Below are 26,959 nucleotides of genomic sequence, written 5' to 3' on the forward strand. Positions count from 1 at the left end.
ACTGTCTTTCTTCTGTGAAACATAAAAGAATATGTTTGGAGCCCATTGATTATCATTGTGTGGACAACCATTGTGTGGATATATTTCTAAAAATGTCTTCTTTTGTGTTCCAGAGAAGAAAGGAAATCATGCAGCTTTGGAACAACATGAAGGTGAGCAGTAAATAATGACACATTTTTATTTTTAGATGAACTGTCCCTTTAAATCATAAAACAAGTTTAAAAATATGTCCTAACTTCCCTAAATACTCGACAAGCTAAAACTAAGAGATGCAGTCAGACAGATCAATATTTAATGTCCATAATAAGATTTTTTTTTTACTTAACAAGTTTCTAGTGGTAAGGTTGTTACATTGTTGGTTGAATGGAGTATTACAGCTGAATACCACTGTTACGCACAAACAACATTTAAATAGAGCTTTAAAAGTTCATTAATGTCCTTTTCTGAGTTAAGTGAACTTAATCACGATTGTTTTACAAATGGAGGAGTGCAATGCTGACGGACATCTCCAGAGACACTGAACCTCAAACTAAGCTCATCTTTTGACTGAGACATATAAAACCCATTATTTCACAGCAATACCAATTGTGAATACAGATCAATGTAACTGCAGAAACGGCGTCAGGAGAAAGTTTTCCTCTCACCTCAGGGTGCATCTCTCAGGATTCGTCATCAGTTTTAATAATGTGGAACAGCGTGACGTTAAACAGTACCTGGTGGCCATTGTTCCAGCCGTAAAGTGCACGATCCCTGGCGTTGTAATCCAGCATGGACATGTGAAAGTACTGGTTATGGATGGGGATGTCCATATACTCATAGGTAGAGGTTTTGGTGGAATAAGAGTAATACACCTTAGCCCCGGTCAGATGGGAGTTGGTGATGTACAGCGTGCCGCAGATCATGAAGGACTCACCTGCGTTTCGCTTGGAGTATTCAGTGTTCCAAGAGTTCAGCACCTGAATGGTCAGAGGATCCAGCCGGCTTATGACTATATTCCCTGCATTCTGATTGGTGGCGTAGATGGCCCATAAACCGAGCTCGTCTGCCATCAGGTCAATGTCGGAGAAGCCGCCCCAGGTGTACGGGTAGACGTTGTGGAAGCCAGCCGACTCAAGTGCTCGTTGGGTCGTGACCCGGCCGCTTTCGAAGCTGTATCTGACGATGATGTTACTCTGGTACTTGTTGTAGTACAGGGAGCCGTTGTAGACCACATGATTGGTGCCCGCCCAGTGGAACGGAAGGTTGTAGGTTCTTGACTCAATCCCAGCTACGAAGTCGCTCACCGATTTGTACTCCCTGACTATCTTGTTGTTTGTATAGCTGTCCATGTACCAAACCTGCATTAGAACGTTACAAATGTGATGAGTAACATTCGAAACTTGAATTTGAATTATATGAAAGGAATCATTTATAGAGCACAACAATAGGGATCAGAAAGTAAAAATCCATTTCAAAATCAAATCGTTAAAAGAAAAATCTATTTCAAATTAATGTTGTCCTTTTGAAATTTCTATTCATCCGAAAAATCTATATATAAAAAAAAAGTTTAAAATATTGTTGTATTTTTATAATATAAATATGAATAATCCTTTTTTTATTTCAGTAAATCATTCATAATGCATCAGGTTATCCCACCATGAAATAATTATATTACATAGTCTTACCTTTGTGCTTCAAATCAAGTTTTATACGCTGTGAATGATTTCAGAGCTTGTTGGTTCTGTTCAATGCCTTTGAACATGCCTTTTTTTTTATTTTTATGAAGGAAAAAATTGTTCCTGGAAGCAATGCTGCTGAAAAGGCTCGGCTGAAAATGCTGCTGCAGGCACAGTTGCATAGCCATAGATTACCTTGTTGTTCTTAGGTGAAGCCTGAGGGTCTGTCATCCATGCTCCAAACCTCGTTCCCGATGTCTTTACGGTGATGGGCCCCGTGATTTTCATCAACTTTCCACAGGCTGACAAAATGGAGAATGATAAAGAATATCGGCTGTTATATAGACATCTTCAACCTATAAGAGTATTTTCAGTCTGAATACACATACCATGCCATATATAAGAAGAAAATACCATCAAAGTCAAGTTGAGTTTCAAACTCACTGAGCTTGTTCATGCAGTTCCTCAGTCTTCCCTCCAAGCCAAGGACCCTCTGCTGGAGTTCCTCATAATCATATGCTCCTATCTCCTCCTGGATAGCAGTCAACACCAGAGACAGGTTCCTGATCTCCAGCTTGAACTGGGAAATGAGCGTGGCATCAGTCTTGTACTGCTCCAGCACTGGAATCAGCGGCTGCAGTTCATTCATCTTCCCCTTCAGCTCCTGAAAAAAAACAGACAGACATTTAAATGGGAATCACATGAGGGGAGATTAACTTACATGAACAGAAACAGATTTAAGAGCACAGCACAGCTCGCAAGAAGTTCTAAACAATAACATGTTAGGCCGCAATGATATTACTGCCTGGGAATGAAGCATGACCTTTACAGGTTTACAGGATTTCCAAGAATGTTGAACTGCGTGTGGCCTTTTCAAATGCTTGTGAAGGATAAAGATTAGAAGCTTTTAAGCGGGATATGATTCTTCATTCTTGGAGAGTAATGGCAAGAGTTTGGCTTTTTCAAACCGTTCTGTTCATATGAGAAAGGACCATTGATTTTCTCTGAGGCCTGACTTTAATGGTAGCCCACCTGAAAGTTTTTAGTCAATAACGTTCTTCGGTTCGACTCGATTTGTCTGAACTTTGATCGGAGTCCTTTTATCTGGCTCTCCATTTTCATGACATACTGGAAATCCCTCTGGGTCCTCAGGTTCAGCACTTCGATTGATTGCGACATGTTCTGAATCTTAAGAGAGGAAGATGAAGTTAGGATCCGTTAATCATTCTTTGAAATGCAAAAAGGAAGATGCGCTAGATTTGAATTATATTTCCAACTGGTCTAAATCAGTCCTGACACTGTGTCTCCAAGGAATTCTGCATTTCCATAATTCAACTCAACACAACCAAAGCAAAGACAGATAGATCTCAGAGACAAACCACAACTGACACATTTAAAAAGGGACAAAGAAGCGACTCTATCGGTTAACCCTAGTACCTCCTTCACTAGCATCCTCCAAACAAAAAAAGACACAGAGACGTCTTATGGGCCAATAAGCTGGCCTTTTACTGTAACAGAGAAGAAAAGCGTAGGAAGTAGGAACGAGAGGGGGCCTAAAACACCCTTCAGGCCTTTACGCATTACCATCATCTTTATGCTCCTCCACAATCATCTGCAGAGAAGAAGCCAGCGGCATTCTTAACAGATGACAATGGAGAGCAGTCTAGCATAATGCTTTCAAATCACTGCAATGAGAGCTTTTGTTATCCGAACCAGATCTCAATATAAAGCGACTTTAGAGACTTAGACACACAATATGTGCGCGCACACACCTTCTCCAGTAACAGGCGGAGCTGTCTGCTCTTTGCATCTCTGGAGCACAAGCTCTGTTCTGGTGCCACCACCGTACAGATGCAGCGGCCGTCGGCATCCTGCGCTGAACTGTACACCTGCCAGCCTTCCTTTGGTCTGATGGTCTGTACACAAACACAGGTATGCGTGAGGTTTTTTGTCTCCAAATAAATAAACATAAATACAAATCTAAAATTCTAATGACATTCTTAGTGCAATGAATTTCAATGACATACAAAATGACAACATTTGTATGCCTTTAAGCAGTGAAACTGAACACATTTGCATGGCACAGCATTCACTGCAGTGCTTTGTTTCATTTAGTTTTCAATGTATAACTTATTACAATTGTTAAATGGTGAGAATATTGTGTAAAAATGCAAATCGATGTGTGTGCGTGTTCATATAAGAGGTCTTTGAACCATTAAGATCATGCCAGTTTCATATCCTAAAACATTATAAACATTATAAACAGAACTTTATTAAATCAAGCGATGTTTTTATATTGCAGGATCTGTGACGTCACATGGGCAAATACATTTGCATTAAAATGCCTCCAGAGCAAGACTTTTAACAAATAGATATAAATCATGGCTCCATAGGCTCCACCCGCTGGCATTTACATCAGTCGCTGACATTTGACACTGGATGTGAGCGTCACGTCAAAAGCAAACAGAACCCATTATAATCCCTGGCACTGAATACACTGGATTCAGTATACAGATTCGCATTCAGATTCTGACATACTCCACGCACTTGAGTCTGCCGACAACCGGACAAATAGGAGAGTGAAAGAACTTTTGCTTTGATGCATCTATAGTTTAAACAGCTCTGTACAGACTTCAGGAGGATCCCAGAAACAAGTGGATGGTTTATTTTTAATGGTGTGTCAGGCTTATGTTCAGTTTTAGTTTTCACTGTTTTCACTACCCGTCTGTATTCCCTTGTTACTGTAGTTCCTTTGGTTACTGATTACGTTATGCACCTGTTTCAGTTTCTGTTAATTGGCTTTCCATGTGTATTTAAGCCCTTAGTTTCTTCTCTTCATGGTTCCGTGTCAACTTAGTTTCACATGGTTGTTGTTTATATCTTTCCTGTCTTCTCCTACATTCCTTGAATATTGTGATTATTTGTGTCGTGCGATTTATGGAACCAAGCCCTGACAGTCGGAGGATTATATGTTTGTTCTGAGCATTTTGTTTTGTAAACGGGGCACAGTAATGGAGAGTTTTGTTGACAGATGAAGCAGCTAACTGTACTGGATCTGACAGCAGCTGCATCACAAACCGTAAGTAAATGATTTCATAATGCTTTGTCTGTGAATGACATTTTTATGTGGATGTTTTCAAAACACTTATGTGCAGTAGCAAGTTGATACCAATCATAACAGTGGCCATTTACTCACAAGCAACAAAGAAGCCATCCCTTAAGATTATAATTCTTATAGCCAGAGGCTGAAATATATATGTTTGTTTGGTGTGTGTGTGTGTGTATATGTGTGTGCAAAAACTTAACTAACTTTATAAGTGAAACTAAAGGAACATATTTAAAATAATAAATACATCAATGTCATGACCCCTCTATAATTAATGGCCTCTAATAAAATTTTCTTGATTCCACAAGCATAGCCCTTATATTTCTAGCTAACCTTTCAGTAACACTTTTCTTAGTCTTTATATATAAAAGTATTTTAATGCATTAATCATGCCTTGTAATGCACCTTATAATGCATTGTATGATCTGAATAATTGTAACCACAGTTATTATATATTACAATACTATAAACAACCAATTTCAGATGTAACAAGGTATCTGAAAATACTATAATATTAACTTTGGTTAATGGACATATTGCAATATAATGTACATTATGAATACCTTTATAATGCATTATACATACAGACTTTTAAGCTGAAAGGATCCCAAATCTGTGTCTCTGACTGTGTAAGACATTGCACACTTCATTTGAAATATATTTTAAAATTAATACAAGCACAGGAGAAATATAGTTCAGTTTCTATGTACTTCACTGAATATTGATTTTGATTCACAGTGATTCATAATTCTGAAAATACTTCAAGCACACACATGGCAGGCCAAACATAGTGTGTTTTGACGACAAAACACACTATGGTTGCAGTGGGTGTTGCATCCCACTGCAACACCTTCATGATAAAGCCTCTCTCTCTACATTCATCCCCCCAAATTTCCCACAATTGTCTGCAACAATAAAGGAGCTTTGTAAACACCCATATTCATTTTTCCCACTCTCGCAGCGGGCTTTGAAAGGCCGGCTCTGGGGACTAGCCTTTTACAGGCGAGCTGAAAAAGAGAGTTCTTTACACATTCTGGCACACTTCCTCACGCTGCTGCAACTAACAACTAACTGCAATTTCAGCAAATTGTAACATATCCAAGTTGGATGGGTACTTCCTGCTAGTTCACTGCCATTATGAGATATGAGCAGAGGGATTCTGCTCCTCAAATAAGACCTGCAGCTGGGTTAATTAAGCCTGGATGAGAGAGATCCTCACGACATTCTCATAGACACTACGGATTTCTTTGGTTTCCAGTCACATATGACATGTGAAATTCATGCAGTTATCTTGGTGCTACATGATAAATAGTTGATCTGATCTTGACCCAGTGCTAAAATAAACCCTTAGGAATTGCATACAGATTACTAGTAGTGCTGAGAATAGAGGAAGAAAACATTTCATCATTTAAACTCATAAACATCCGGAACTGTAGATTACTATTGAGCTCTCGATATAACAAATGATATTAGTACTAAAATAGTACATTAAACCTTTATATTATGTCTTTAACTATTTACTGTTAAAATTACATGTTAGCATTCTGTACATACAACACGTGCTGTTACACTGTATATTTAAAACATCTGCATGTAATTATTGTAATTATAGGCTACTCTTGTACTTACTGAAGGAAACATGCATCTTAATTTGCATTGCAGAGTAAACAGTAATATATACTAATATAATAGTTGTAATAGAGTGGAGAAAGGAGATGATGGGGAGAAAAGAGGGGCGGTGGTGGGCTACGGTAACTCTTGTTCTGTGAAAAGGCACATGCAATATTCATGCACTGTTTATTTGTCCAACAGGGACCCTAATACAAACCTTATTCATAAGGCTTTTCCTAGTAGCAGCAAATGGAAATCTCATGACAGTTCCTCAGAACAACATACATAAGTGCATTGTATCACACGATTTATATTTAAATGTAAATAGCATTTATCTCAAAAAAAGAAAAAAAAAAGACACCTAATATAAAGTGTGACCTAAGGTGAAATAAACAGCCAATGCTCGGTACAGGCGGATGCTTAAAACCTTTGAAACAACACCAGAAATAAGAGACCGCAAGCTGAAAGCTTTAATGCACAGTAGATCATTCACTGTAACAGAACAGTCTCCTTTTGAGCTACTACAATCAAAGAGAAAGTTACATGAAATGGAAAACACGAATTTTAAACACAATGTTAGGGTATCCCACGTCTATCAAGATTTTTTTTTGTCCCAGTTTAAGTATTACTGCATTTCTCTCCATCTCTCTGGGGTTGTCATTAAAATGATATTATCGGAAGAACGCATAATTCTCATAAGACATGATCATAATATAACACTGACAGCCTTGTTTGTCACTTTGCATATACATTTAGTCTTGCGTATCTTCTATGAGTCACTGGTGTAGTCGGAGCAGGGCTCAGACATGTCAAGTTTCTGTCTAAGTCAGTAAGGTGCGGGTGCGCATCACTCACCGCGGAAGGGCAGTAGCCGAGCAGAGCGAGAAAACACAGCGGTTTCAGCACCACGAACAGCGCCCGCATTCTGCCTCCAGACGAGTCTCCCTCCTACGTCTCTGTTACAAGCGGATTCACTCTCCGATGTTTCAGATCGAGCTTCTCGCCAGTATCTTGGGATCGGGAAGCCTCGACAGAACCGCTGAAAGTGCGTGCGCTGTCATCGTCGCTCTGAGCGAAGAAAAGTTTGAGATGTGTGGAGACTCTCAGCGGATATTACATCATTACAGCGTTTCAGTGCGGGGTTACACTTTCATTAACCAAACTTAATATATCGAAGAGTAAATTAAAGGGATACAATCTACGACTTTTATGTCTTTGCAACGTGAGGAGGAGTAAGGATTAAACATAACCAAAATGTTCATTAGATGTTGCTCAATAGGGGTGAGAACTGCTTAGAACCGTATTTGGAAAATATACAGTGCGTGCAGAATTATTAGGCACGTTGATTTTCTGATCTTTTTTTTTTTTCAGGCACATTTTACCAATTCCAAACCACATTAATCATAATAACTACAATTAATTTTGTATTTAATCATTTATAAGTGATATATAATTGTTCATGAAGGCTGGAAATGAAAAACGCCTTATTTTCAGGTGTGCAGAATTATTAGGCACGTTTTCTTTTACAGATAAAATAAGCCCAAAAAAAAAAAAAGATTTAACTCAGACTGAAAAGTAAAAAATTATGAAATGCCCATGAGAAGAATGCAATACTAATGCAATACTAGAAATTGCAGTTAAGGCATGACCATTGGACAGTGAAATACTCATTAGGTCAGCAGGGTCAGACAAAAACAGGTGGAGAAGAGACCCATGTTAACTGCAAAAGCATGAAGAATTAAGGTGAAGAATTAAGTGTGAAACCATCAGGAACCCTTTAGTCTCCAGCGCCACCATTTTCCAGAGCTGCAACCTACCTGGAGTCTCCAGAAGAGCAAGGTGTCAGGATCTCAGAGACTTGGGTTAGGTATAGAATCCTAAAATGAATAAGAATAAGAATAAGAATCACAAGCTGAAGTATAGTAAAATAGCCTACATGAAGACTGTTTTTTTATAGGCTTTGTAGACAGACAGATTGAGAGTGACTCTTGAAGGACCAGCACCACATCCTCTTCTACCACTGTTTGAAGAATTCATCTTCAGAAAATCAACGTGCCTAATAATTCTGCACGCACTGTATTTGGATTTAAGGAATTAAACTGTACTTTTTAAAGTAGCATACATTCAATAAAATCATTATTGCTAGAAGCTAAATAAAATTAATTAAACAACAACAACAACAAAAAAAGGTGGTTATCATTCGTTATTTTTTTTTTAAACTCTTTCCCTGCTAGCGTTTAAAAAAAAAAACAAAAAAAACACCCCAAGCATTTTTTATTTTTATTTTATTATTTGTTTTGATCATCTGCACAAGTTTCATGGCCCCCAGAATGTTGTTGTATGAAAATCTGAGCATGCAAAATGTCAAAAGAAAGAACAGGCCCTCTGCTTTTAAACAAACATAAAAAAAAATAAAAAAAACCTTTATTCTAGCTCCATGCATTCCGTTTTTCTCAACACTTGAATTTGGGTAAGTTTAATAAATAAATAAAAACATCTTGAGCAAAAAGTTGAGAAAAGTGTTTTATTTGTCAAATAGCCTACTATGGCTACCCAGACTTACCCTACTGGTGTTGTGTCACACCGAATAGCCCAACAGTGCAAGAATACTGTCAGAAAGAATATTGCGCTATTTAAAAAAAAATAGAAGAAAAGAAAAAGAGCGGAAACTGTTATCGGCTTCCAAACCTATTTCTCTAATACTTTTTGAGGCCTAATACAACTGGGTAACCAACACTGCAAACCTTTCAATGAGTCGCTTCATTAACCAAGAAAACAAGCATATCAGCACATTATCTACAGATACAGACATGTATGCTAAAATTACCTCATCAAAGGCTAGAGCATAAACTTTCACTGCACCTCTGCTCAAAATCTCAATTAGTTGCTTGGCAACATGTGTGGTTAGCCTGTCTTTTTTTAGAGGTAGGCTTCTCTCTTTATCTGTTCCTTTATAAAAAGAGAAAGTCTTGTTTACTTTCGTGTCATTTCCGTTTAATCTATGTCAGTGAAATTACATTTATTTGAAGACATTACTGCTCAATTAAAAATAAGTTGGAAGTTTGAATGATGAATGCAGTCATTTAAAAGCCAGGAATGCACCACTGAAATCTGATGGCACCAGCTGGGTGTATATTTTAAAGTATATTTTAAAACCCTGTTCTCCTATATAGCAGAAGCTGCAGAAGTCACCTTGGTCTTTCCAGGAGGTGCCCACCCCTCGAGAACACATCAGTCAAGCTATGTATCAAGCCTCAAAACAGCTGCAGACAAGACATCTCAGAGGCTGTCTTCATACCGCAAGCCAACATGTGTCAACCAGAGAGAGAGAGAGAAAAAATCACAAAAATGAGAAAATCATTAACCATGCCCCAGTGAACATTATTTTTCTCGTTATGGGCAGATTTTCAAACACTAAGATTAAAGAAGGGATGAAATATGAACTACATAAGAGATAATGCACAATCAGCCAGCCGTCATTGCAAAATGAACCATGTCAAAATAAGTTTTATTTTGCATAAAGTACGGTTGACTGTACTTTATCCCATTTAGGGATAAGGGTTACAAAATTCTGGGAATTTAAGTTGGAAACTTTCTATAGTAATTAACCGGACTACATGGGAATTAATGGTAAATTAACTGGAAATTGCTACTTTCCCTAAAATGAATCACTACTTTTCCTAAATGCATGGATCCTTTCCTCAAAATGAATCGTTACTTTCCTCAAAATGAATAGTACTGGATACTAAAAAAATCTTTACCAAAATGTATTTAAAATAGCCTATGTTTATACTAAGTATACTACAAATCCATTAACATATTTACTGACATATCGCTTGAGACTTACTAATATAAAATTATAATTATAAAATTATTAAATTAAAATTATAATTAATCTTTATTTGGAGTACTTCTTTTTTTGCACAATGCACATTTCTTAACATTTCTTAGCCTAAAATGTGTTTTAATATCACTATTAGTAGGGATGGTGTGATCACTGTATAATATCAGTCTTTAAATGCAAGATACTTAAAGTGTACCTAAAATATAGCCTACTTGCAATAGTTTCACTTTAGCACAATCAAATATAATAATATAATATAATATAATCAAATATCAAATCAAATATACTTAAGTATATCTTTAGTTGGACCTCATTAAGTACAAAAATAGTAGTTCCAATTTAGCAGACTTTAAGTATACAACTTAGTATACTAAAAGTAAAAAAAAAAAAAACTTTCGAGTTACAGTATGCTCATTTAACAGCATTTGTAGCAATGTCGTTTTACAAAATAATAATGATTAATTATAATAATAATAACAATAATAATAATCCATACAAACAAATATCTTGGTTAGTGAGGCACAAACAGGTATGTAAGTGAATGGGATCAAATAGGCCCATAGGGGCAGCCATTAAACACTGAACTGGACTAGATCCAAAAAGCAACAGTATAAACACAAAGGGGTCTGAGAGCACAATCTTAAGTGGACCAAATAAGGATCTGAGTCCTCTTTCAGGGACAGGGAAAGTGTGAACGTTAAGAGAACTGGGTCCTTTTTCACTTGGTTCACCTCTTGATCCACTTAAAGGAGTCTGAGTTTGGTTCTTTTAAAGAGGACTCAAGTGTGAAAACACCCTGGTATCTGGATGTGAGACTCAGAGAAAAAGGCCTTCCACACATGAGAGATAAACTGTGGTCCACGATCTGACAATTCCCTTGAGGATACCAAAGTTTCTGAATACCTGGTTGAACATAGCCTCAGTGGTTTCCATTGCAGTTGGAAGACCTTGTAAAGGTATCAACGTGCAGGCCTTGGAGAAATTACCTACTAGTAAGTCTACGATTACCAACCAGGATGAAGTGTATCTGTCTGATTCAGATAGGTAAGAAAGGAAATCCACCCCCAGGTATGACCAGGGGCGACAAGGAAAGGGCAGAGGAAGGAGTTTACCAATCGGCAGATGGCGTGGGACCTTGGATGTGGCACATTCCTAACAGCCTTGGACTTATCGCCGGATGTCATTGGCCATACCAAGCCACCAGAATCGATCTAGTATTAGAGAGTCTGTGTGGTCCCTAGGTGGCCAGTGCCCAACGAAAAATGAGCAGAATGTATGGCAATCAGGAAGTTTAGGGGAACATGTCCGTATGGGCAGCCCGGCAGAGCTGGATCAGAGAAGGTAGCCTCAGCAATCTGTTCCTCGATGTTCCATTGGATGGGACTGAATGTTCCATTGATGAGGGAGGAGGGAAGCACTGGTTTGGGTTGTTCTGAGTTTCATCGGGGGCATGGAGTGAGAGAGAATCCGCCCTCACATTCTTGGTTCCAGAATGATAAGAGATTATAAAGTTGAACCTTGTGAAGAAGAGAGTCAATCGGCCTGTCTGGATTTCAGTCTCCTAGCTTCACGGTAGATGCTGCAAATTTTTGTGATCTGTTAGTTCTGTGAAGGGGTGTCTGGCTCCTCCCAACCAGTGAAAACTGCAGCCCTGAGGGGCATTTTCACAAAAATCCATAACTGAGAAACTAGATGGCACCTGTTACATTTGTATGTAACAACAGGGAGCGAGTTTGCGGTGTAAGATGAGAGACATGAAAGTAGCGCCGGTTTCATTTACCCAGATCAGCGTTGCCATGGACGACTGTGATATCAGGAAAGGCATGGCACAATTGACCAATTAGAATTAAGTAAAAACAGAATAATACGTTGGGCATTGAGTCGGCATGAAATTAAAGTTGTGATAGTCTTGTGATGTATATCAAGAAAACAATAAAAATAAAAATTATTCTTTTAGGGTGGGACTTGATTTTGTCCAATATCATGTGAGTGACAGGTTGTCCCGCCCTTGCACCAATAAACACATCATCAAAGAAGATAAGAGATGATGCTGCAAGAGAGAGGGGAAGTTATTTTTATTAAAGATTATGAGGACACATGAATTAAAATAATAATAATAATGATGATGTGCAGAGACAAATAATTTATAACAAATACTGCAATATTTAAAAAAAAATGTGTTCATGGTGACTTTAAGTATTTATTTTGCTAGGTAGCCTATATATTATATCAAAAGCCTTTAAGTGAATTTTCAGTCAAAGGCCTTTCTTTAAGTTTTCATGTGTGTCCTTTCAAGAAGAAAGGGACTTTCATCCCAACTATTGAGGAAGATAAAAGTCTGATGGTGTTTCACAGTGCACAGAATATCCTCTCTGACACCTGTTTGTTTACAAGAGGTCGCACAGGTGCAAGCGCAGAACATTTGGTTCCCTCAACAGGTCTTCACTAATGGCCTGGTTGCCTTTGATTGCCGTTCATGTAGTGGCCTCGGAAAAGGACAAAAAGTTTTTGAATTAAAGGAGACTGTGTTAATAAAAGAGTGAGAACGAGAAAAAGGCCGCTGCACGCTGAGACAGTGACCCAGCAGGTTGCAATGGTACATTGCCTGAATCACACTAACACATTAACTCTGGGCACGTTTGTGTCTGGCAGCTGGCCACAGCTGATGCCTGCTAGAGCTCTGAATGAAAGGTGTTCCCAACAGGAGCGGGATGCCAGACACAGACACACACACACACACACACACACACACACACACACACACATGCACGCATGTGCACGCACGCACACACGCACGCACACACACATTTACGAACAGACTTTATTCATGAGCTGGAGCGGCTGCACCAGTCATTATTCAGACAGGAGCTGTCTCAATAAAGGCAAATAAGCTTTGCTGATTTATTTTGGACACTTAGGCACATCAAACATGGAGGTGGCAAGAAAGCCAAAGATAATAGGCTTTCTGCTCATAGAACATTTGGCTATAAATCCATTTTCCTTTTCGACAGCTGCTGTTCTCCCAGTAAAGCTTTGAATATTGAATGTTGAATTTAGTGTAATCCACATGGTATTACTGTACCTGTCAATACCCAAGAAAACATTGCAAGAAAGAATACAAAATATATATATATATTTTTTTTAATAATTAAGAGGATGAACACAAACAAGATTTAAGCCTCTGCCAGAAGTTTGTGTCCTGTGAAATGAGCTAACTGTAAAACATACCGGCCATGACTAAACAGAAAATGTAATGATGATTAAACAAGCTCCAGATCTGGATAAGAGCAGTGACTCACAGAGGACAAATAAACACGTTTGTCATGTGTAGTTGCTCATCATTTGAGCTTTTCTCCTCCTCCAAATCTGTCATTCTCCATTTCGATCACTTTGTTTGTCTATACTGCCACTGCTCAGTGAGTTAAAGTTAATTAAATATTCATAATCATATTACTTTTGGGTTTTTGGTGGCTACTTTGTTACAGGCATAAGTGCATGATTATCCTTAACATTTATATTAAACCATCCTCCCAAACATATAGTTTTGGGGTCTGTAAGTTTTAAATAAATGCATAATTCATTTTATTCAGCAAGGATGCATTAAGACTTTTACATTGTTCCAAAAGATTTAAAGATGTATTCTGCTCTTTTGTACTTTCTGTTCATCAAAGAATCCTAAAAATAAAGTATCATGGTTTCCACAAATATATTAAGCAACATAACTGTTTTCACCATTCATAATAACAGGAAATGTTTATTGAGCACTGAATCAGCATATTAAAATGGATCATGTGATTGAAGACTAGCCTTGACAAAAACATTTTAATTATTTTCATATATTAACATAGAAAACAGTCATTTTAAATTGTAATAATATTGCACAATTCGTTTTTACTGTATTTTTGATTAAATTAATTCAGCCTTGGTGAGCTTAGAGACTTGTAATGTTTAATGCACTTCATGTTAATAACAACGACTGGAATATATTTTCTTTCTCTTTGTACTTTAATATCAATATGGTACTAGTAGATTATCAAAAAGTTTTCTATTGATTCTTTTACCTAAAATGTGTAATGTAATGGATTACGTTACTAACTAAAATTTTTGTCATGTAATTTGGAATAAGTAACGGACTACAATTTGTACATAATCTACCCAGCACTGCATCCCAACTATCGAGGAAGATAAAAGTCTGATGTTTTTTCACAATGCGCTGAATAAGCTCTCCGACACCTGTTTGATTCAAGAGCTGTGTTGAGGTCACACAGGTGCGAGCGCAGGACATTTGGACATTTCTTCATTAATGACCAAAAATGCCTTTTATTACAGGTCATGTTGTAATATAGCCTCATTGCATAGTGAATCCATTGAAAACAACAGTATTTTTCAGTAATATTATAATATGATATAAATATTTTATTGTATGATATAACTTCAGCATTCTGACTACTAGGAGCGTGTGGTGTACATTGATACTCATTTTAGAGTGTGTAAACAGCACAAGAAGATGATTTGGCTCAGATTTGGCTCATCGTGTCATAGTGCTAGCTAAAAGTACTTTTTCCATAAGCAACAACAGTTGACCATACCGATCTGTTCTGTAATATTTACACTGCTTTGTTGCCAAAGTTAGGGAAAAAACTTGTACACACTAATCCAAAAAAATTAAGAAGACTCCCACACGATCAAAGTCATGTGAGCAAATGAAAATTTTCAATAACTTTTTGGTTTGTATTACAACCATAGAGAATAGTGGTTTTGGACATTTGACATTTACTGTTGTTTGTATTATTCATATGCTGCAATATGGGGAGGAAATTATTTTTAAAAGGGCAGCTAAACAGGTATTTGCAGCCGCTGGTGTCTCTGGAGTCTCAAAAACCTCCCCATGCAGGCTGACAGTGGTGCATCAAGTTTGCATTTCTGTCACATAACCAAAACATAAGATAAACAAACCTAGATAAGACAATACAAGCATTAAAATATCAAGATATTTCTTAGTATTTGGCCATTTTTATAAGAATAAACATGTTTCTAGTGATGTATTGAAATATTTGTGCTTTCAAGCTTTACTTCTTTCACAAGTATTTTGTTGTATTGCTTGTAGTTAAATGTTTGCTTTCATATTTTTGTTATACAAAACGGGATTTAGCATGAATCATATCTTTGCACATCAATGTTTTTTTTTTTTTTTTTACAAGAAGAATGACCTCAAACTATTAGAATTTAATTCCACAATTCATCAATCAAATAGCAGAAAGGCAAAATAGAAAAACAAAAGGCTGATCTAATGCCAGGTCCTTGAATGTACGTCTTTAATTGAATTACTGTTTGCTATTCCAAATACAGTTTAAATTCATAGCAGCTATGAATACCTACCACCATTAAAGCCCTGACCCTCTTCAGGCACACATGAAGAGGTATACAGGGGTCCCAAACATCACATTTTCCAGTCTATCCTGGGGAGAATTTTCATTTGTATGTACCAATTGGAATTTCAATATTTAGCTTTACATTTAAAGTCCTGGAAATCAAAATGGTAAATTTCCTTGATATTTCCATGGTTTCTACTCTCATAGAATATTTTACCACTTTCTTCTTTATACTTTCAGCCTTGTGTGCACTAATTTCTTTTTTTAATCCAAAAAAGTATTCCATCCTCAGACCAAAATCTCTGCATCCATTAGTTCATTAAACACATGACTGTGTTAAAGTGGGCATGAAACAGGAGTTGCAATAGTCTTTTCTTCCCTATTGTGACTTATATCCCAGTGAAATGGCTTCTGGAGCAAAAACGTAGGGCTGGACTTGACTGTGTCCTTTGGGAACTGATTGGATGGTTGTGGTTTGCTATTGCTGTGATGTCATGTGAGTGACAGGTTGTCCCGCCCTCAAGCCAGTAAACACAACATCAGAGAAGTCACTGCAATAGTAAGGGGAAGTTATTTTGATTAAAGATAATGAGGGCACACGAATTAAAAAAAAGAATGATGTGCATGGATAAATCATTTATCAAAAATACTGCACTATTCCATCAAAAACAAAAAGTCAATTTTGATTTTATGATGACTAACATCCAAGGTAACCAGGTGCTCACAGTCTTGTGTTGCTCATCATCAGGTGAATTATCACAGCCAGTTTCCGCTCCAGCGGCTGAATAATCACGTCTGTTCAGCTATAGCACCATGACAACATCAGCTATTAAAGAAACAGCAAATCTATCTCCTAGATTTCAGCTTTATAGCATCATTCTGTGAGATTGAAACTAAAAGATTTAGTGGAAGATCAACAAGACATTCCTCATAAATCAAACATGCTTTACATCCAATGACATTATGGCTTAAATGGTGTGATTGAGTGAGTGGTTTTGAATTGGACAGATCAATGTTTGTTGGTTTGAGCAAAACTGAAACAGTCGATTATCTACTTGAAATGTAATCGATCATTTATTCCAAGTTTTACATAAATTATAAGTATGTTACACAGACGTGTAAATTCTGAGTCTATTGTCATATATTTGAAAGGTTTTCAGGGACACAGACAGAACCGCAAAAACAATGGAGAAAGCAATGGAGAAAGATAAAGCAATCAAAACAGCTTACAGAACCACACAACCTGAACACATTTTACCACAGAAACTTTAAATATAAAGACAAAAGCGTTTGCACATACAGCACAGGACAAAAAAATCCATGACTGAGTGAATCACACAGATATGATTCATACAAAGAGTAAACAATTATCACTTTTAATACAATACTGTCCAGAATCCGTATTTAATACTGACGAAAAGCAACTCAAAATAGTTGTTTCTGTTGTATATCTAAAAGGGTTAATATTATAGCAATCACAAAATAACCAAACAAAAGTTTAACAAATAGTCTTTTTTTATTTTAAAATTCCCTGCCTCAAATATATAAACTTGATTCTCTAACCAAGGCTCTGTATGTACAGGGTTGAACATCTTTGAATTGGATACGTCTTTTAAGCGATTGAGGTATACTGTCAAGAAATTCAATCTGACATCAAGTTACTTTTCATCAAGTTTCTTTAGCATTGTAGAGTCACCGATTACCACAGCATCACTGCTACCACTTGAGAACAAAAGAAAGCTGGTGGAAATCTGCAAACCTCAGGAAGACAGGAAAACTCACGTTCAGCTAACCCTTCACTATGCCTGCATATTCCTGGATAAAATGGAAACTCCAAGTGCTTAAAATTGGTCACTGTTGACTAAATGGATACTTTATAATTACAAATTTGGATGGTTTGTAATGCTGACTTTATTATATAGTTGGCAGGGACACTTGAATGCTGTTGCACTTTTGATTTTCAAACATGGAGAAAAACTCTTTCTCTTTATGGTTATCAATATTTCATCAGATCAATTTTGATACACATGCAAGACTTAAAGGCAATTGCGAAAGAACAGTATTGTACAAAATAATAATTACAGTATTACCAAAAATGCACTTTCAATAGCACCTTAAGTGTTTGGGTGTTTACAACAAGAGCACACCACTGTGGTTGTCTTTCTCTGAGCAGCACCCGGAGGAGGATCCGTAAAGGATACAGGGAAAAGTAGTAGGAACAGGATTGGGAATACATTGGATAGGGGTTGGGGAAGGATTGAGATCAAGAGTGAATGGTACTGGGATTAAGGTTGGAATGGGACAAAAACAAAACAAAAACAAGGTTTAAGACTTGAATTGGAGAAAAAAAAAATTAGTTTGGAAATGGGAAAAGAATCCTACAGGCTCTAGGCTGGGTAGAGCAGTGAGATGATAAAGGAGAGGGTCCTCCTCTTTCTCCTGAAAGTGCGCCATTGTCCACCAGGTAGTTCATGTCCTCTCTCTCGGTTTTATTCCAATTGCAGGTTTTCAGTCGTGTGACTGGGATCCCACCAGGGCGAAGAATATTCCATTTCAGATTACACAGTGCGGGTGCTGGTGTGTGTGTTTGTGGCGCAAGGAGGGGGCGGGTCGGGGGTCTCTTGGCTGGCCACACTCCTTGACCTTCGCCATAAAGTTGGAGGGGGGTGTCCTTTAGCCGATGAAGCAGACAGGGCCTACCTCAAAGCCAAACCTTTGACTGGATTCCCCAAAGTCATTCAACATGACATCGATGATGGGCACCTGGTCGATGCGAGGAGTGTTAATTTCCATCACAGACTTAGAATATCCCTGCTTCAGCTGAAACAGAAAGAGATGAATTGTATGTTATTACTGCAAACTGTTTTAAGCAGCATTATACAACCAGTTGCGGAGCCAGGGGGGTGTACGGGGTGGCACTGGACATCCCTGACATCTGATTGACCACACCAAAGTTGAATTCTCATCCGGTGTGCATTATAGCCTATTTGGAGTAGGTTTAATGTTTATCATCGGGATTAGGTTTCCTGAACCACTTTTATGAAAGTCACTGAGCAAGCTCCATTAACAGACAGTTAACCAGATAGAATGTTTAGTTAAACATTAAACCACTGCCACATTAAAGAACTCGTGGTTATCACTTCTACCACTAATCAGCAATCATAGGTTTCATTTATGCTTTTAAATGTCAGGTTAAGGTTAAACACTAATTTTCTTTCATGGTCTATGGAGCCCCTGAAGTAGCCTTGGCCACCCCATGTATAAAACTCTAATTCCACCACTCTATACAACAGTTCTGTCAGGACCACAATCGTCAAAGATGATTGACAATTAGCATTAACTTTGCATTGGCGGTATGGTTCTGTTCTGTTCAAGAATCCCTGCCCATAAGTGCAGGGAGAGCAGTGATAATCCTCTTTAGGGTAAACAGAACAGAACCAAAATAAATGTATTGCAGACATAATTAGTGTTCAATAATTTAATGAACAACATAATTCAAGAAAAAAATAGTCTTATTCAAAGAGGAATATCAGAGGGCCAAGCCCTGACTGGACGAGAGGAGAGCTGCTGATAATATTGAATGGGCCTTATATATAGGGATGCTGTGAGAGGCGTTCTATTCTGACATGGATCAGCTGAGAGTCAGCTGATGCGAGCTTGACTGACATGACCTGCCAGAACTAACGCTACGCTTCATTTAGATCTGATCCTCTAATTTGATATACAGTCCTACAGCATTGATATGTTTCACAGTTTATACCACTCCACTTCAGTGTTGTTATAGTTAACTAAACCTAAAATTATTTATTTTTTAAATTCTCTAATTGAAATAAAGCTAAATAATGCCAAAATTCACTTTTAGCATTTAGAGTGACTGACTTAAGGTAATTTATTAGTTAACTGGTAAATTTGTTTGTTTTTTTCCGATAATACAGAATAGTACAGAATTTTAATATCTGCCATTCACAAGTTATTTACTATAAAATTGTAATAATTATTGGTTTATCGTATCATCCAAAATTGTTCAGCATGACCAGCAAAGAGATCAACAGCAGTCTTACCGAGCAGCCATCTGAAAGAGCCTTGATGAAGGGGTTGTTGTCATAGGACATTTCCTCATCATTAGAGCCCAGGAAGCGCAGCGCCTTGTCATAGTTGTCAGCCTTGGCGTCATACCAGGCCACAGACTGATGGCATATGTATGTGAAGTTCTGCCGAGCAGAAGAGCTGAGCAACTTGAGGAACGTCATCTGGACTGAGTTTATCGAGCCCTCCTCAACATCCACATAAGACAACTGAGACACAGGGAACACAGGGATCAAACATCTGATGAAGGAGAACTTTCAATTTTGGATATTGTAGGGATGAAAATCGATGGACTTTGTCTGGTTCTAGATCCAATAAACAATTACTTTAGTACTTTTTAGAAAGCAACTTTCAATAATTAGTTATAATATAAAAATTTGAATATAGCAAAATTCTAGTGCAACAAAACTTGTTTCAGTAAGTTAATAATTGTTCAAACTGGTTTAGTAAGCGAGCCAAACTAACAACACGAACTTGAAACTATCTTTCATTTGCTAATCAAATCTATGTGAAGTTGCCATTCGGTTTGCATTGGCAGAAGAATGCAGATGTTAACAGAACTATGATATATGAAGATAATTCATTCCCAGAATAAAAATAAAAACAAAAACTGAAACAAAAATAAAAAATATTCTGAATAAAAAAACAGTTCTTGATTCCCAACCCTGAACTACTGTCACCCTTCAAGCAATAGAGACATTCACAACCAAATTGCTGAGCTTTGATTCGAAGTTTATGAAATTTATAATGGAAGAGAAAAATGGGCACTTACGATTTTTCCACGCTTGAATTCACTGAACCAAGATCCTGGGGACTCCTTTGGCCAGTTTGATATTCTAACCTGGAATAAATGGAAACTGTGATCAAATAATTCACCAAGATAATACAGTTCTTTATTTTTGATTTATATTACTACCAATCATGAGATTTAGCAGAGATGAGTTCTTCTCACCCCTGAGGATTTCTTATCAGGGAAAATGCAAGTTTCTCCTCCTGCAGTGAAGTTACAGTACACTTTAAAGGCGTCTCCTATGCATCCCATATTTGGATCGATCCAGTAATGTCCTAAAGTCAAAAACATGTATGTTAAAATAAAATAAAAATTGCCCCAATTAAAGGGAGAAGTTATTCTTTACCTTTGATTATTAAGCCTAGTTTATTTCAAACAGACTTAACTGACTCTTGTTTATGTCATACAATCCAAAAAGTTGATAATTCTGCCTTATCTTTGCTAAAGAAACCGCATAACTTTCTCTCACCATCAGGGAAGTCTGGTTGGCTGAGCTGCAGGTCTTTGCAGGTTCTGGCAGGGTTATCCTCGGTTCCCAGTGGGAACTTCATGCGTTCAATGTCCTGCTTGAGGTTGTTGAGGGATCCAAACACATCCTCCATTCCCTCCATACCATAATCTATCATTCCCGCTGCTTCATCATCCTGCATGTCGGGTGACCTCCTCGATTTTTTATTTGTCTGGATGGGGAGGGGCTGGATGATGTCACCAGCTGGGCCCTAGTGATAGATATTCAAAATAAATAACTGACAATTCTGTAGGGTCGGCTTCAATTCCACTGGATGTCAATTTGATTTTCAGCAGAGCTCAAAATGCAATACAATATTTTTCTTACCGGAGGACCTGGTGGTCCAATCAAGCCAGGCTCTCCCTTCTGGCCAGCTGTACCCTTGGGAAACAAAAACACGGTTAATTTACACTGGAAAATATGACCATGTGTAATGGAAAGGCTCAGCACTTACAGTTGATCCTTTGGATCCCTTTTGTCCTTGAGTGCCCTGGAGATAGAGACAACAAAGAAATCAATTAAGCAAATGTTAAGGTAGCCAAATGTACAACCAAAAACAAAACAAAACATTTACCATGTTTACATGCACAATGCAAAAATGCATTAACCTGGTTGTCGGATTTCAAGAATCTTAATCTGGTTTTGGCAAAGACAGCTGGTATGTCTGTTTTAATTAGAATTTTGTCATGTGCAACATGTTTTTTTTTTTAATGAATGTAAAAACATTCATATAATCTAAAAAGAGTAACTGAAATAATTCATAAAAATATTAAATTACTGACCAAAATAACTAAAATGCAGTGGTATGAATGGAAAAAAGTGTGTGAGCATGCCAAATGAGAATAGCTTGCTGATAACATGTATTGATGAGGATTATTCCTCTATACTCCTAATAGCTGTGGAATAAAGGTTTGACCAGAAAATGGGCCTTAATCAGAAAAATTATACACACACAAATATGGTCAATGTCAGTGCTAAAGTAAAAAAAAAAAAAAGAAAAAAAAAAAAACTGCTTACGGGAATACCAGGAGGACCCGGAGGACCGAGTGGACCAGGAGTACCACCGGGACCCTGAAGTCAATAAAGCAATTAAACATTTTCAGGGCAAAATCAAGACATCATTTTAATGAACATAAATCATTGTAAAGATACACTTCTAAATGTTTATTCTTAAATAACAGCATCTATCTAGCAGACAAAAGCACATTCTGAACTAACTCAGGTGTATTTAAAGAGCAGTAACTCACAGAGTCCCCCTTGCCTCCACCGAGCCCCTGAGGTCCTTGCAGTCCTCTGTCACCCTTCTCTCCTGACTCACCAGGAGGACCGATCAGACCAATCAGACCTGGATGACCCTGGATGAGTAAAAGGAAACTTTAATACTAAATTGCGGGTTTTAATACTGGAGTAAAACATACATAGGCCTACACTATATTTCGCAGACGCTTTTTACATAAAACATAGAGACAACATTTTCTGTGATAAATCGCATCCCATAGATGCGTTTGATTTATTGCAAGTTGTATTTAACCCAGAATTATTTGGCAGAGGAAAACTGCCAATCAATCAGTCAATCTATACAAACCTCAGATTGAAATGGCAAACAATGAATTTTATCATGTACAAAATAAAGCACTGTTTGGCTTCCACAGTCAATATAAATCATATTTAATGCACAGAGAATCTGCTCAAGTGCTTTAGTTTATATTCAACACCTGATATTTACAGCCACAGCTACTGTACTTGGCTCAATATAAATACAGAAAACACTCATCTCAGCGCGTCTCCTCTCATAAAACAGATTTACAGAGATATGCCGCATTGATTATGTATTGCAGGCAGAGTAACAGTTTAATCATTGTCTGACATTGTATTTAATCTACAGCACTAAGAGCTTGTTTATGCCTTGTCATTGTGTGAAATAGAGATGCCAGTAGGGCCAGTTGCTCTCGCCTCTTAAACTTTCAACTGGGCTCAGCATTATTGTAAATATAGATGGTTTTGTTTAGCAGAGGATTTTTTTTTAATACTGTAGAACCTCTTTGGAGATGTTTATGGCACCAATGTAAATATATCCAAAAGTTTGGGGTAGAAACAGTAATACTGTGAAATATTGTTGAGAAAAAGAAAAAAAACCTGTTTTCTATTTAAACATAAACTTTTGTGATGTTAACTCTTACTTTAATGATGCTGAAAATTCAGCTTTGCCATCACATAATTAAAATAAATGACTCCAGTCTTCAGTGTTACATGATCATTCCGAAAATAGTCTAAGATGCTGATTTGCTGCTCAAGAAATATTTATTATTATTATCATAATTTTTCAAGATTCTCTGATGAATAGTTCAAAAGAACAGCATTTTTTAAATAGATTTCTTGGTAACACTTTATTTTACAGTGTCTTTGTTACATGTTACATGTACTTACCATAGTAATAACAGTAAATTATGCATTATTACATGCAAATAACCCTCAACCAAATCCTAATCCTACCCTAACCCTATAGTGAGTACATATGTAGTTAATTAATATTACTCAGTACTTAAATGTATAATTACACTGTAACAATGACACCTTAAAATAAAGTGTAACAGATTTCTTTTGTAACATTATAAATGTATGTTACTTTTGAAGTTTAATGCATCCTTGCTAAATAAAAGTATTAATTTCTTTAGAAAAAGCATACCCCCCAAAAAATTTGAACAGTTTTGTATATATTTATTAAAATATAAAATGAATATAATAAATATAAAAGAACAAAAACAACAGACATTACTGGGCTTTTTTATTTTTTTACTTAAATGATCTATTGGCATGACCATTTGCAGTAGTCTTGTTTTTGTGCTTTAAAAATACTAGTTAAAACATACCTTCTCACCCTTTGTACCAGGGTCACCTTTCAAGCCAGGAAGACCAGGAGGACCCTAGAATTGGTCAAGACACACAAATATGTCCTATTTAAGTCTGCATTCATTAGTCTGAGTAAACAACATAATGGTGTCTGATTGCATCTTCTTACCAATGGTCCTGGAGGACCGTCCTGGCCAGCAGCTCCAGGAAGTCCTTGCTCACCCTGAAAGAGTAGACAGAAACCATCAGCCCATTAATACACCCAAATAAGCAAAATTTTATGCACGGCACACATGCTCAAACTTACTGACAAGACAAGGAGAGTGATTCAACTTGAAAAGCTTAATGATTCAAATTAAGAGATTCTTGTGTACTGCTCTAATGTAATTATGCAGACAATTTGGACTATATGAGATATCAGTTTCCAAATGCATACCACAGGTCCAGGGATGCCACGTAAGCCCTCAGCTCCAGACTTTCCAGGAGGCCCCTGGGGGCCCACAGGCCCAGTTTTGCCCACTGGTCCCTCAGCACCGGACTCGCCCTGTGTGACGAAAATAGAATTAAGGAACAATGTACTGATCAAAAAAAAAAAAAAAAAAAGCAGATACTTAGTAAACTGATCAAACTATTTTTTTCATTTGATAAAAATTATATGTATATTGTGACAATTGTATAATGTGCAAAAATATTTAAGGACCTTCTATAAATCTAATGTTTTTTTAGCCATTAAAATGATCTTTTCAACGTATTCCTTTCTTTTTTCTTAAATGGCAACTGTGATATCCAAGCAAACATGTGTAATGTGATAAGATGAATAATACCATTGGATCAACAAATCATTTTGAAGAACTAAAGCTTTTAGAAGAAAAAAAAAATTGATTTCCTGTCACTTCCTGTGATTGAACCTGTAGTATAAGCTTAATTTGCCCTGGCATCCAATTAGGCGTTCTTGTGCTCAGATCTTTCAGTGAGGATTTTAAAAGTCAGGACCACTCAGTGTCGTGAGAGATTGGATTCAACAGATAAAAGCAAGGACAAATACAAATCAAGCATTCAGGAGGACAAATGATTTACGCTGCAATACAAATGACAATCATGTTGTGTGGTTGTTCAGGTGCTTTTTTCAATAATGGAATCTGTCTTACCTTTGCACCCTTCTCTCCTTGCCTGCCTTCTGTACCACCTGGGCCAGCAGGACCCTTGAGGAGAGAAACACAAAACTCAAAACACAACCTTCCATAGAGAGCTAGTAACAATAAAAAAGGTGCTGCATCCAAATGTACCATGACAACGTTTCCTCCATTTTATCCCCATGACAGAAAATCCATTTTAAGAAGCCCTTGTTCACCGCAATCACACAAAAACCAAAACATGCTCCGGAAACCACATATAAACACTTTTATACCTTTTACATCCGTAATGACGTCTATGAGGTTTAGCTATTGCTAATGCGCTACCATTTGGTAATGGAGTAACATAGTTTGAGATAAACTCTAAAAAATAAGTCTTATTTTCATACACAGTATTGATTCAAGTAAATTGTTTTAAAGATGGTTTGATATTTTACCTGAAACCAAGACCAAAATCCTGTTTGAAACAATTCATTTTGGAGTGAAGGTGTTAGCAATAGCAATGGCTAATGGCGTGGGCAGGATTCCAGATACTAACCTATTAATGTCCCCACATTTGTGAACACTATTAAGAAGATTATTCAGATAAATAGGTGATCAACTAGTGAAAGACTTAATGATGCTATTGGTTTCTCAGCTTAGGCATTAACACAGCACAGCGCAACACCCAAAAAATCCATGATCAATATGTGTGTGCATTTAGATTCAAGACACAGAGAAGGCCGAGATCTGCTGAATGAATCAGCTTCCTTCGCAGACCTATTTAAGTGGTAAGCAAAACGGGTAAAAACGGAAACCCCTGCATTTTTATTGCTTTTAGCTCATGTCTCTGTTGATATATTTATGCAACAATAAAGCTCACTGTAGAAAACAAGTTATGAGTCAGTGACTGAAAACTATAAGTTTACTATGGTAAATACATCAGATCATAAAAGACAGTGTTAGAGCTAAAAGTGTAATCTATTCTAAGCCAAATCTTGAGGACGGCGCCAGAGCTGACAATGACATCTTCATTTCCTTTCGGCTATCACATTGCCGTCACAGAGCTGTCATTCAAACCGCTTTGGTCAATATTCTATAATAGAAGTGTCTACATGTCAGCCTCAGCTCAACTGCTCTTGAGCAATGCAAACTGATGTGAGGAGACCAGTTTGTTTTTTTTCCCACACAGGTTTTATGCTACACTGGAATTTTCCCAGGCACAGCGTGTGCTCTTTACTCACTTGGGAACAATTTACTGAGGGAAGACCCAGTAAAATCCTGACTGTGCTCCACTTTTAAAGATTTATTGTTTGTGTAGTTCAGATCTGTTAAAAATAAATGTGCCCCATAAAATATAGGCTTCTCTTAGAATGAATTTACAAGGGAAGCTCATAAACCTATTTGAAAATGTTTGTCTCAGCAGATTACAAAAGGAACAAAGGGGTAATACAAAGGTACATTTTTACATTTTCTCAATGAAAAGTAGTGCTTGCACATGCAAAACCAATACTGTTTTGAGTGTTTTAGTACATTTCTATGTGGTTGCAAGGGTGTTGTCATCGTCTGGTACTTGTTAGACATCAAGATTCAACATTTAAAGTGGGGGCTGTTTAAATCTCTTACACCAAGTCTGAGCTATTGTAATAATAATACAACCAAATCAGTGTTGGGGAGTAGTTATCTACAAATAGTGACACTACGAGTTTAAATAAATTTTTCTGTGGCTTGACAGTCTCAACAAACTTTTAAAATAGTGTTGTGTTTTTAGTAGCAAGCAATTTTTTCAACCAAGTAGCAGTGTAGCAACATGAAATGCTATATCATTATGCTTAGAATATGAACTGAGATGCACGACTAGCAAATTATTAGTCAGTTCTTTTTCAATGAATGCATCAAACAGTACGAAGAGCGATCCAAACTGGTTGGAGACTCGGTCTGAGTAATTCAGCCTGTTTACTCAAGCACAGAATCATTTTGCGGGGTAAAAATAGTGCTAGATTAAGTTGAATAATTTACCTACAA

The 26,959-nt window shown here is 37.2% G+C and overlaps 2 protein-coding genes across 2 annotated transcripts in view; both read right to left on the bottom strand.

The window, feature by feature from the left end:
* Positions 1–272: 272 nt before the first annotated feature.
* Positions 273–7,468, bottom strand: olfm3b (olfactomedin 3b). The gene is made up of 6 exons (XM_084412618.1): positions 7,228–7,468; positions 3,428–3,571; positions 2,688–2,843; positions 2,100–2,319; positions 1,851–1,957; positions 273–1,337 (listed from the first exon to the last, which is right to left on the bottom strand). The coding sequence occupies exons 1-6, from the start codon at positions 7,294–7,296 to the stop codon at positions 660–662; spliced, it is 1,374 nt and encodes a 457-aa protein (XP_084268744.1). The 5' UTR covers positions 7,297–7,468; the 3' UTR covers positions 273–659.
* Positions 7,469–16,576: 9,108 nt separating this feature from the next.
* col11a1b (collagen, type XI, alpha 1b) overlaps positions 16,577–26,959 on the bottom strand; it is an 88,513-nt gene continuing 78,130 nt past the window's right edge. Inside the window, exons 55-67 of the mRNA XM_084410841.1 lie at positions 24,971–25,024; positions 24,259–24,366; positions 23,992–24,045; positions 23,843–23,896; positions 22,220–22,327; positions 21,990–22,043; positions 21,427–21,462; positions 21,300–21,353; positions 20,934–21,183; positions 20,627–20,739; positions 20,447–20,515; positions 19,650–19,883; positions 16,577–18,408 (exon numbers count right to left, since the gene is read on the bottom strand). Of these exons, the coding sequence (XP_084266967.1) occupies positions 18,262–18,408; positions 19,650–19,883; positions 20,447–20,515; positions 20,627–20,739; positions 20,934–21,183; positions 21,300–21,353; positions 21,427–21,462; positions 21,990–22,043; positions 22,220–22,327; positions 23,843–23,896; positions 23,992–24,045; positions 24,259–24,366; positions 24,971–25,024 (1,335 nt within the window). The 3' untranslated portion in view covers positions 16,577–18,261. The remainder of the gene's footprint in view (positions 18,409–19,649; positions 19,884–20,446; positions 20,516–20,626; positions 20,740–20,933; positions 21,184–21,299; positions 21,354–21,426; positions 21,463–21,989; positions 22,044–22,219; positions 22,328–23,842; positions 23,897–23,991; positions 24,046–24,258; positions 24,367–24,970; positions 25,025–26,959) is intronic.

The sequence above is a fragment of the Rutilus rutilus genome (assembly GCF_951802725.1).
Source record: "Rutilus rutilus genome assembly, chromosome: 6".
NCBI lineage: Eukaryota > Metazoa > Chordata > Actinopteri > Cypriniformes > Leuciscidae > Rutilus > Rutilus rutilus.

Excerpts from the sequence above, each read along its gene's own strand:
- olfm3b (XM_084412618.1), bottom strand. The coding sequence starts at position 7,296 with ATGCGGGCGCTGTTCGTGGTGCTGAAACCGCTGTGTTTTCTCGCTCTG. Across the intron at positions 3,572-7,227 it reads TCGGCTACTGCCCTTCCGCG|ACCATCAGACCAAAGGAAGG; the intron begins GTGAGTGATGCG and ends GTTTGTGTACAG. Across the intron at positions 2,844-3,427 it reads TCCGCCTGTTACTGGAGAAG|ATTCAGAACATGTCGCAATC; the intron begins GTGTGTGCGCGC and ends TCCTCTCTTAAG.